At 34.3% G+C, this 11,139-nt stretch overlaps 1 protein-coding gene across 1 annotated transcript; it reads left to right on the top strand.

Moving 5' to 3' along the window:
- The first annotated feature begins 588 nt into the window (after positions 1-588).
- LOC141632249 (uncharacterized) lies at positions 589-1,995 on the top strand. Its single transcript, XM_074444810.1, has 2 exons — positions 589-1,174; positions 1,331-1,995. Exons 1-2 carry the CDS (start codon positions 589-591, stop codon positions 1,993-1,995), a joined length of 1,251 nt encoding a protein of 416 aa, XP_074300911.1.
- The last annotated feature ends 9,144 nt before the right edge of the window (positions 1,996-11,139 follow it).

Genomic DNA, 11,139 nt, shown 5'->3' with positions numbered 1-11,139 from the left:
CTACCAATTAAACGACTAAATTATACTAAGATCGAAAGATAGGTAAAATTTAGGCATTAGGAATAATTTTTTAGGGCGAGAGCTAGTATTAGTGATACTTAGGGACCCGTAGCTAGATCGAAAGATGCTACTTGTTAAGTTGGACCGAGAGGACTACTTATTTGCCCATCTTACATGATTATATCAGACTTACTTAGGATACCGCCGTTGTAGCTGCAGTGAACCAATCGTCTTAGCTTCCCTTTTATTATTGTCTACACCTTTTTATTTAATTGCTTTAGTTATAGCTTTCATTTTATTCGCATTTAGTTAGTTATTAGTAAAATCAAAACCCCCCTTTCCCTTTAGACTAAATATAAACAGATGAATCTCATAATGTCTCCTTGCGGATCGACCCTGCTTACCGCTAACTTCTGTTAGTAGTAAATAGGTTTATAAATTTTATTTTTGATACTAAACGACGGTATCACATACTTTTCTCGGTGTTTATTTATAAAAAATATTCCAGGACTGTCACTGGACTGTCACTGTCCCTGGGTCTGACCATTATTCTAATACAAGCCATTATTCTATTCTTAGCGGTGTAATATGTTGGGCATGGATCGGAATTGGATGTATGGGAAACGAGATTTCTATTTTCTTAAACGGCTTGATGAATTTATCAGCCATGATGTTTCACATCAAAAACAACATGGGGATGAGGAGCATCTCATTTGTCCGTGTAGCATATGTAACAACCGGAAAAAGGTAAGTTGTGCAAAGGAATTGCGGGATCATTTGGTAATGAAGGGGTTTAAACCTGATTATCATGTGTGGATATGGCATGGAGAGAAAGAATATGACATGCAAGGTACCTCAAACGCTTTAAATCAGGGGAACAAGTTTGATAATGTGGATGAATTTGAGATGCATGGTTTGGATTTTAATGACATTCCGATTAATGTGGACAATGATAACGATGATAGTCATGATAAGGACAACAACGTAGAGGGTGATAATATTGATAGAATGATGGATGATTTAGAAAGAGATTTCATAGAATGTCCAGAAATTTTCCAGAGGCTAATTGATGATTCTAAGAAACCGTTATATCCGGGTTGCTCCAAATTCACTCGTTTATCAGCTGTGTTGAAATTGTATACCTTGAAAGCGGCGAATGGATGGAGTTATAAGAGTTTCACCACTCTAGTGAAACTTTTATCAGAAATGTTGCCATAAGATAATGAGCTTCCAGTTAATAATTATCGATGTAAGCAAGTGTTGTGTCCATTGGCTACGAGTTACAAAAAAATTCATGCTTGCCCAAATGACTGCATTTTGTTCTGGAAAGATTATAGTGACTTAGATGAGTGTCCACGACGTAAAGCAGCGCGGTACAAGATCAAAGCAGGAGATAAGAAGAAAAGGAGCCCGATCAAGACCTTATGGTATTTGGCAATTATACCAAGGTTTATTCGGTTTTTTGCAAATCTAAAAGATGCAGAATATATGATGTGGCATCACGAAGAGAGAAATAAAGATGGTAAACTACGACATGTGGCTGATGCACCCCAATGGAGAACAATAGATAGAACCTTTCCAGATTTTGGTGGAGAGCCTAGGAATTTAAGACCAGAGCTTTGTACCGATGGAATTAATCCTTTTGGGACTCTTAGTACCCAACATAGCAGCTGGGCAGTAATGCTAATAATTTATAATCTGCCTCCTTGGCTTACAACAAAGAGTAAATACATTTTACTTACGCTCCTACTATCGGGTCCTAAACAACCTGGTAGTGACATAGACGTTTATTTGGCTCCAATAATAGAAGACTTGAAATTGTTATGGAATGTTGGTGTGCGGGTGTTTGATGTAGCTAGCGGCTCACACTTTCAAATGCCTGCTATTCTATATTGTACAATTAATGATTTCCCGGCTTATGGAAACCTTTCTGGTTATAGGCTGAAGACTGACAAGGGGTGCCCCGTATGTGGTGATGACACTGAATCTGAATAGTTAGAGAATTGCGGGAAATATGTATACCCGGGTAGTCGTAGATTTCTTCATGAAAATGATCAATATCATAAGAGGAAGAAGGCATTCTATGTTAAAACTGAGCACCGGCCAGCTCCATTATTTTTGAGTGGAAAAGAGTATCACAAACGAGTTATGAACATCACCATAGAATTTGGAAAACCGTACAGACCTCCACCAGATGGGGTGTACGACACAAAGAGGTCCATCTTTTGGGACCTACCATATTGGGAGCACTTGTCGGTTAGGCATTGTACTGATTTCATGCATGTGGAGAAGAATGTGTTTGATAGTATCATTGGCACTTTGTTGAACATGCCTAATAAGACCAAGGATGGCGTCAAAGCTAGATATGACATGGTTGCTAGGGGGCGTTTCGAGGTAAAACCAGTTGAAAAGGGGAAACGTACCAACTTACCCCCAACTTGAACAACTCTATCTAGGAAGGAGAAGATGGCATTGTGTGAGTCGTTAAAGGGTATGAAGATACCATATGGATATTCCTCCAACATAAGCCGTCTTGTGTCACTAAAATATTTGAAGTTAGTGGGACTAAAATCTCATGATTATCATGTTTTGTTGACACAACTCCTCCCTGTGGCTATTCGGTCCGTTTTACCTAAACATGTTAGACAAGTGATCATTAAGCTTTGCATATTCTTTAGTGAAATTAATGCTAAGGACATTGATCCGGAGTCTTTAGATGAGCTACAAGCTGATATTATTGTGACACTTTGCGAACTTGAAATGTACTTTCCCATCAGTTTTTTCGACATTATGGTTCACTTAATAATTCATTTGGTTAGAGAAATCAAACTTTGTGGCCCGATCTTCCTCAGAAACATGTGGGCTATGGACCGAGAGATTGGGACGTATAAGAGGAGAGTGAAGAATCGGTATCGACCTGAGGCTGTGTTACCTTGACTCTCCGACACGGGTGTCGTGTCCGACACGTGTCGAGTGTCAGATACGGCAATTTGTGCGAATTTTTCAATTTTTTGGTCTAAAATGAAGTGTCAAAGTGTCATGTCGGTATCGAACGAGTAGGTGTCGGATACGCGACACGGAAGCTAAGTGAAGTGTCGGAGTAATATAGACCTGAGGCTAGCATTGTTGAAGCAACTGTTGCTTGTGAGACACTTGGATTCTGCTAAGATTTCTTGACTAGTGTGCAATCTATCGGACTCCCTACCTCTAGGCACGAGGGAGGAGTTCAAGGGAAGGGTACTTTGGGAAAAAAAAGTTTATTACAGTTGACCGTGCTTGTTTTGATAAGGCACATATGTATGTTTTGCAACATATGACTGAAGTTCGTCCATATTTAATTGATCATTTTGCGTTAATAAAAAAGACAAAATCCATATAAACGTGAAGCTTGGTTGGTAAGTGAACACAATCAGACATTTGTACAATGGTTTAAAGAAAAGGTGATGACAGAGTTCTCAGACACAACACGTGACCTAAGTGAGAACCGAAGATGGTTAGCATATGGTCCCAAGCTCGCCATCATATCTTATGAAGGTTATGATATCAATGGGTTATGCTTTTACATAAGTCGTCAGGACGCGAAAAGTACGATGCAAAATAGCGGCGTTATAGTTATGGCATCGTCAGTTGAATATGCAGGAAAAGGGTAAACAACCTGTAGATATAAAAAAGCCTTATTATGGGGTAATTGAAGACATATGGGAGTTTGATTATCATGATTTTTCAGTACCCTTATTTCGATGTAAGTGGGCCGATTGTGATAAGGGAGTTAATGTTGATGACATGGGTTTCACTTTAGTAGATTTCAATTTTCTAGGCCACAATGATGACCTCTATATGCTAGCATCTCAAGCAAAGCAAATTTTCTATATTGAGGATTCTTTAGACAAGAAACGGTCAGTTGTTCGTAATGGTAAAAGACGCATTCTTGGCGTAGATGGTGTTGTTGATGAAGAAGAGTATGATCAAGTTGATGAACTTTCTCCTTTTTCGACCACATGTCAAAATTCGCAAGTACTACGTGACGAAGTCTATGTGCGAGATGACCATGATGAGGGATTATGGTTTGATAACTCCAAATAAAAAATAACATCCTTCGTTGATTTCTAAAATAGTTTGTAGACTATTATGTCATTATGTCATTTGCGTTGCTGATGTATAATTATTTGAACTGAAATTTTTTATATGAAGTAATGCTATCAGCTAATATTTCACAAATTTCGGCTCTGTTTCTTTTTTTTTTAAAATGTCATTTTTTTGTATTAATGAATCGAGTAGAAGCATACAAGAAGGCTGCATCTGTTTTTGTTTTTCATCATCCTTGACTAATTGATGACCCGTTTATCTTTATGTTCATTTTCTTAATTTTTTAATTAGGCTATTATTTAAATCTCCAATGCTACTCCCATTTATGTATGAGGTTATTTTTCTTCATTTATTCATACTAATTTTTTTTTAATTAGATTCAGGTCCACAATATGGGTAAAAATGGAGATAAAGATTCGCGTCCAAAAAAGAAGACCAGGGGTCCGTCAACGGGACAAACTTTTGATGAAATTCTTAGTAATACTGATAATGCAGCAGACCAAACGAAAAATGAGAATAAAGAGAAACTGTATATTGATTTTAATGAGCTTGGTCAGCCTTATGGACGGTGGTTGAAGAAATTTAGGTCTGATATGGGAAAGTTGGCGCGAAATATCAGGATCATTAAAAGTTGAAAAGATGTAACAAATGGCGAGAGAAATACAATGTGGCATTGTGCGAAGGTAGTAAATTATTAGCATCATGATTATTTGAATTAAAAAATTTGTATTAGATCATTAGTAGCATTATCTTTGTTTTTTTTTTCCAGAAAACATGGAATCTAGAGGATGACAAAAAAAAGTTTATTTTAAGGCTTGTGCGTAATAGATTTAAGGAATGGAAGACGAGGATGACAAGCACCTACATTTTCCCTAAAGAAAAGTCTGATGATGGAAAAGAAACAAATGGGGAAGAAAAGTCTGATGATGGGGAAGAAAAGTCTGATAATGGAGAAGTCGCTATTAAAAGTCCAGTTGGAAAGTACAAACAACTGACGCAAGAGGATTGGGACGAGTTTGTTAAGCAGCGCATGACTGCTGATTTTTAGGTCAGTGTTGATATGGCAGAATTGTTGGAAAATGTGTCCTCAACAATAGTGCGATCACATGATTTAATATCATAATTAAATCTCATATTAAGAATACGTGAGGGATGATTTATTATATAATCAACTGATCATCATTAATCGGTAATGATTGGCTGACTAGAGTTTGACATTACTATCGTATGACGGTGGTGGTCAGTTGATCCCTTAAGGTCACACCTAAAGGACAACTCCCTTAATAGATGAATTGATTAATTGTATGACGATACAAGGTGATCAATTCCTTAAAAATTGAACAATTTACTCGTGAGAGAGAATATTGATATCTTATTGTAATGGGATTAAATAAGATTTATTTTAGTAATAAAAATGCTTTATTACTAAAATTGTTTATTGTTTGAGTAACAATAAAATAAGAATGAATGGTTAATTATAAGTACAAGATGTTGTGAATTATAATTATATAACCCATTTTATTCATGTGATCAAGTATCACTAGTCAATTTGTTGTATGTAATTTAATTAATTTATAAAATGATATTTACGTGATAAATATATGCATTAAATTAATTAATAACATGTAAAATACTATATGTGACATATTGTGTGACAAATGACAAATTTACAAAATAAAATGGTAGCCCATTTTATAATATATGGTCCGAATGAAGGGAGTATTAGGGGTGTGAGGATGACATTATTTTATGAGATAAATAAAACATCATCATAGATAGTGCATACTAGCTTACACACCTAATACATTGTGAAGACAAAAAGCAAAAGGCAAAGATGCCTTCCTTGGCCTCTTCCTACTCGGCCTCCCCTTCCTCTTTATGAGAACTTTTGTTCTCATTTTACCACTTATTCATTCACTTTCTCTACATGCAAAAAACTCTTATATTGTCTCAATCTCTCTAAAACAAGGTTTTTAAGATACACAAACATTTGTTCATCCATTCTAATATCACAACAAGATTACTAGTGTAGTAATAGTAATAATATTAGAATCATTTTAAGGATACTAGTTTATTAATCTAATTAATTAGTATACTAGTTTAAGGGATAAGTCTTGGGTGCAATCTAAGGAGGATCTCTACTTTGGGATTTTGGAGGATCATCCAAAATATTAAGCTCAAGAACAAGTGAAGGAAGGTGACCTTACTTGTGCCCTATATTTCGAACCATCTCACAATGTAAGAGACATTGTTTTTCTCATAAATCTTACATTTTGTTATGCATGCACTAGATCTAAAGAACAAATAATTAAGAAGTTAATTAGTTCACTATTAGAGGAGTCTAATAATAGGTATATGTACCTAACAAGTGGTATCAGAGCATAAGGATGTTGCATGCATAATCGGTTATTGGTTTTCCGAGTTAAATGTTAACATATAAAACTAAAAATTTGTGATTTATAAGATTAAGCCACGAAATAATTATGCATGCTATATATTCTGAAATGTTTTTAGGTCATTTTTATTATTTATGGAAATTTATTGCTCATTTTAATGATTTTTAGTGATTTTATTACATTTTTATGAGTAAAAAGAACTTTTATTCACTAAAATAAGTTAACCTTTACTAATGTTCGTGGTATTTTAGTATGACCTCACATGAATATTTTATGTATTTCATGTAAAATATCATACTAATGTGATTAATATTTCACGATTTATGAGTTTTTAGTGTAAAAATGGCATAAATGGAGGTTAAAATGACTAAAAATGGTTAAACTTACTGTCTGATCTTGAAACTTTTATATGACCTCACATGCATATTTTACAAGTTGTGTGTAAAATCTCGTATTAATTGGATTAATATTGCATGATTTATGATTTTTATGAGATAAAAATGGATTAAAAGAGGTAAAATAGTTAAAAATAGTTAAATTTCGAATTCGGCCATGAAACTTTAATATTTTGTCACATGCATAATTTACAGAGTGTATGTAAATTTTGAGATGAAATGATCTCATTTATCATGATTTTTGAATTTTTAGTGTAAAAATGGCATAAATAGTGTGACTATTTTAGCATAAATTGCTAAAACAATTTTCATGGCATGGGAAAATTATTTTAGGTTGTATAAATATCCCACTAATCATATATAAGGTTTTAAAATTGATTGGATTAATTTTGGATACTTTAGATGTTTTATGAGATAAAACCGATAAAATGCAACTATATTGTCTCAAAATTAATTCGAAAATTTTAAAAATGATTTTTGACATTAGGAGTGTCATGGAAATATTCAGAATTTTTAAAAATTTAAAATTTGAAATTTGAAATTATTGTAATTTAAATTTGGATTTATTTCATATATATTATGATTTTAAGGTCAAATATGAGCATAAAAATTAAATCAAGTTGAATTATTGTCAAAAATTGAGTGATGACTAATTTTTGAGTCCTATTAGTGTTAGGATAATTAACTTGAGCTTAGATGTGATTTAAGTGTTAATTTGTGATTTTAAGAAGTTACGATCACGCATTTCCATAAAACCGGGTTATATAAAAGATATAAGTTAAATAGGGCGATTTGGCACGTAATTTGGCATGATAGATACATATTATAATGCTGCATATTTAAATTGTTGAATGTATTTTATTTATATAATTTTGAATTATGTAATTTTATCTTAGTATGGCCTTAGTTTTAATCGATATTACCCGTAATGAAAGGGAATATTGATTCGGTTGTAATTTAATGTGATCTCGTATCACTTTTATTTTTACTAGTTTTCCATTTTACAAATGTATAATAGGAATAACTTTGTATTTTTATTATTATTTGTAATTATGGAGTATCTTCAAAGACGGTGCCATTCGGAAAGGTGATCCGACGAAGACGGAGTGCTTGGGAAGCGTGCCATTTGAAGATTCAAGGGACCAATGGAGTGGTTTCCGAATACGTAATAGTTATTTGATTTTCTATTTTTAGGAAGGCCATAATAGGAGTTTATTATTATTGCTTTGCATTTCTTTTAAATATGTTACATGCATTGCCAAATCGCCATAAACAACAACATGCATATCATATCGAGTCATCGACCGTGTCAATTACAATTATCGTAGTTCACCGCTTTAGTTCACTTAAAACGTGATAGATAATAAATTGACAAGACCTCTCACTTTTAATAATTGAGAATTAGCCTTACCAAATAGTAGAAACCATGAATCCCAATTTCATAAGGAAGTAGATTCGGCTCACCGGGGTACTAAACTTGTTACGTTGGGTAAGTGGGTAATAAAATGTTATTACATCGAAATTTGGATTGAGCTCAACGGATGTATTCGTGACCGTAGTCGCATGTGTTCCGGGCTAAAGATGAAAATTAGAGTAATTTTTGTCGACCGAGAGTTCTAGAAGTAGAATCGATTAAGAGGTTAATCCACCGAGTTATATTAATAAGGGATGTCTCGGCTCACCGTACCCGTATTAATATGAATTTGGATCTCGGAATTATTTATGATAGTTGGGTAGAGGTCACTACATAAATGCTCAATAACTTGTTTAAAATGTTTACAAGTATTGTCAAAACGATAGATGTTCATTAATTCCTTCATGTCCTATTTTGTAGTCAAAATCGTTTTATCAATCGCAATGGCAACTCCAATCACGTCCACAACCACTAGTTCCAACATGCTCACCAATGTGTCATGGCTCCGATCCTTCATGGATCGATGTAAGTTAGAAAAGAATGGGTCCAATTTCGCCGATTGGGACGCGCAACTTCGCTTGGCCGCGGAGGGTGACGACAAGCTTCGTTACCTTACCGAGGCATCTCCCACCAAAACTAATGCTAGGTCCACCGCCGCCGCTAGGCAAGCCTATGAGGTTTACCAAAAAGAGTCGACCGCGATCAAAAACGTGTTGATCTTTGCAATGGAGGCCGAACTCCAAAGAAGTGCTATAAAGATTAGCACCGCTCATGAGATCTACATGAAACTTGTGAAGATGTTTTCACGAGCTCCACAAATCATACAATATTAGGCGGCTTCCGCATTCTTTGATCTTAACTTTAAGGAGGGCAAAAAAGTTAGCCCTCATGTGCTCAAGTTGATAGAGCATGTTGAGACCTTAAAAATGCATAAGGTGGAGATTCCCGAGGAACTCGTGATTGATCGGATTCTTCATTCCCTCAACAAAATCAAAGCATATGTTCAATTCCGGGTGAATTTTAATATGCAAGATAATAAGGTTTCCCGTGATGAGTTGCACAAAATGCTTGTGCAAGCCGAAAGGGATATGGGGCTAAGTGTTAGCTCCACCAAATATGTGCTCAATGTCAATCATAAGAGCAAGGGAACCTTCAAGAAAAGCGGGAAAAGGAAAAGAAGCGAACTCCCAACAGGAATAAAGGTAAAGCTTGTGAAGCTAGTACCTCCAAGCCCAAGTACAGTGCCACCACCGGGTACAAGTGCCACTATTGTTGTGGTGTTGGGCATTGGAAGAGAAACTATTCCAAATACCTTGGTGACATTAAAGCTGGAAGGGTAATTCCAGTATATGACTATCCCTATCTTTTATGTCTCAATCTCAACTTTGGTATGTTGATACAAGTGTTGGAATAAGTGTCCTCCGACAACAATGCGATCACAACTATTGATCATAATGATCACATGTTCAAATCTCATTTTTAAGAATACATGTGGGATGTAATATTTTACAGTCAATTGGTCCACACATATCGGTAATGATTGGCTGACTAGAGTTTGACATTATTGTCGTGCGACGGTGGTGATCAGTTGATCCCCTTAGGTCATACCTACAGGAAAATACTCTTAATTGATTATTTAATTAATCTTATGCCGATACGAGTTAATTAAATTGCTTAAAATTGACGGATAATTTTGTGAGTAAAGTTAACGTGTCTTATTGTAATTCGATTAAATTAGATACGGTCTAAGTAATCGAATTGTTTATTACCTAGATTAAAATATTGTTTACGAAACAATTGAAACAGAATGAATAATTTATTATAAATACAAGTTGTTGTAGTTTATAATTGTATGACCCATTTTGGTACAAGTAATTGTGAATTACTAATTATTTTTGTATGTGACATATTTAATTAATATGATGATTTTTAATATGTTAAAAATGCATTATAATGTAACATGTCATGTAACATGTCACATATGTCACAATTGACAAATGATAAAAATAAAATGGACTACCATTTTATGGGATAACCGGTTTTTGAAGGGAAATAGTGGGGTTGTGTTTTTATATTTTAAATGACTAAAAACAATATGATTACTCACCTAATAGTAGCCATGCAAACCTATTTTCTTGGGAAGAAAATGAGCATCATGCATTGGCTCCCCTCTACCACCCTCCCACCGGTTTTCCACTATGAGGAACCAAATGGATTCCTCTAATTTTCATTCTCTACTTTACCTAATATTTTTCTAGTGTAAGAAAATTAATTCTCTCTACAATTTGTGAAAATCTTAGAGAAATAAAACCTCACAAATACTCCCTCTTGGACCGAAATATTCAAGAGCAATTACAAATTATTTTGTGTCATTTTTAAGTAAAGACTAATATTATTACTAGTTCATAATAGTATTGGTTATTAAGAGTATTCCTTGGGTATATGCTTTTGGGAGAGGTTCTAATTTGAACCTTGTTCATCCATTGTTGGAAAGCTCAAGAACTAACAAGAAGGAGATCTTGTTGGTGCCCAAATGGCCAAAAATAAGATGGTGAGAAATCGATTTTTCCATCTCTTTTTATTAAGTTTGCATGCATAAGATCTTGCATTTATTTTATGACCAAATAAATTAATTTATATATGAATATGTAAATTTATGAGATTAATGAATCTAACAAGCGGTATCAAGAGCCTTAGATTATTTGCATGCAAATCGGTTTATGGTTTTTCCGAGTTATAAGATTAACATACAAAACTAATTAATTTGGATTTATGAAGATAAACCTATAAATAACTTTGCATGTTAAAAGTTTCTTGTCCTAAGTGATTTTTAGGACATTTTGGTTTA

Source organism: Silene latifolia, chromosome Y (genome assembly GCF_048544455.1).
Source record: "Silene latifolia isolate original U9 population chromosome Y, ASM4854445v1, whole genome shotgun sequence".
NCBI classification, from domain to species: domain Eukaryota; kingdom Viridiplantae; phylum Streptophyta; class Magnoliopsida; order Caryophyllales; family Caryophyllaceae; genus Silene; species Silene latifolia.
This window is presented reverse-complemented; position numbering and strand designations above follow the sequence as displayed.

Bases quoted from the DNA above. Each gene is read 5' to 3' on its own strand.
- LOC141632249 (XM_074444810.1), top strand. From the start codon at position 589: ATGTTGGGCATGGATCGGAATTGGATGTATGGGAAACGAGATTTCTAT. The intron at 1,175-1,330 runs GTTTCACCACTC...TGTTCTGGAAAG, and splicing joins GAATGGATGGAGTTATAAGA to ATTATAGTGACTTAGATGAG.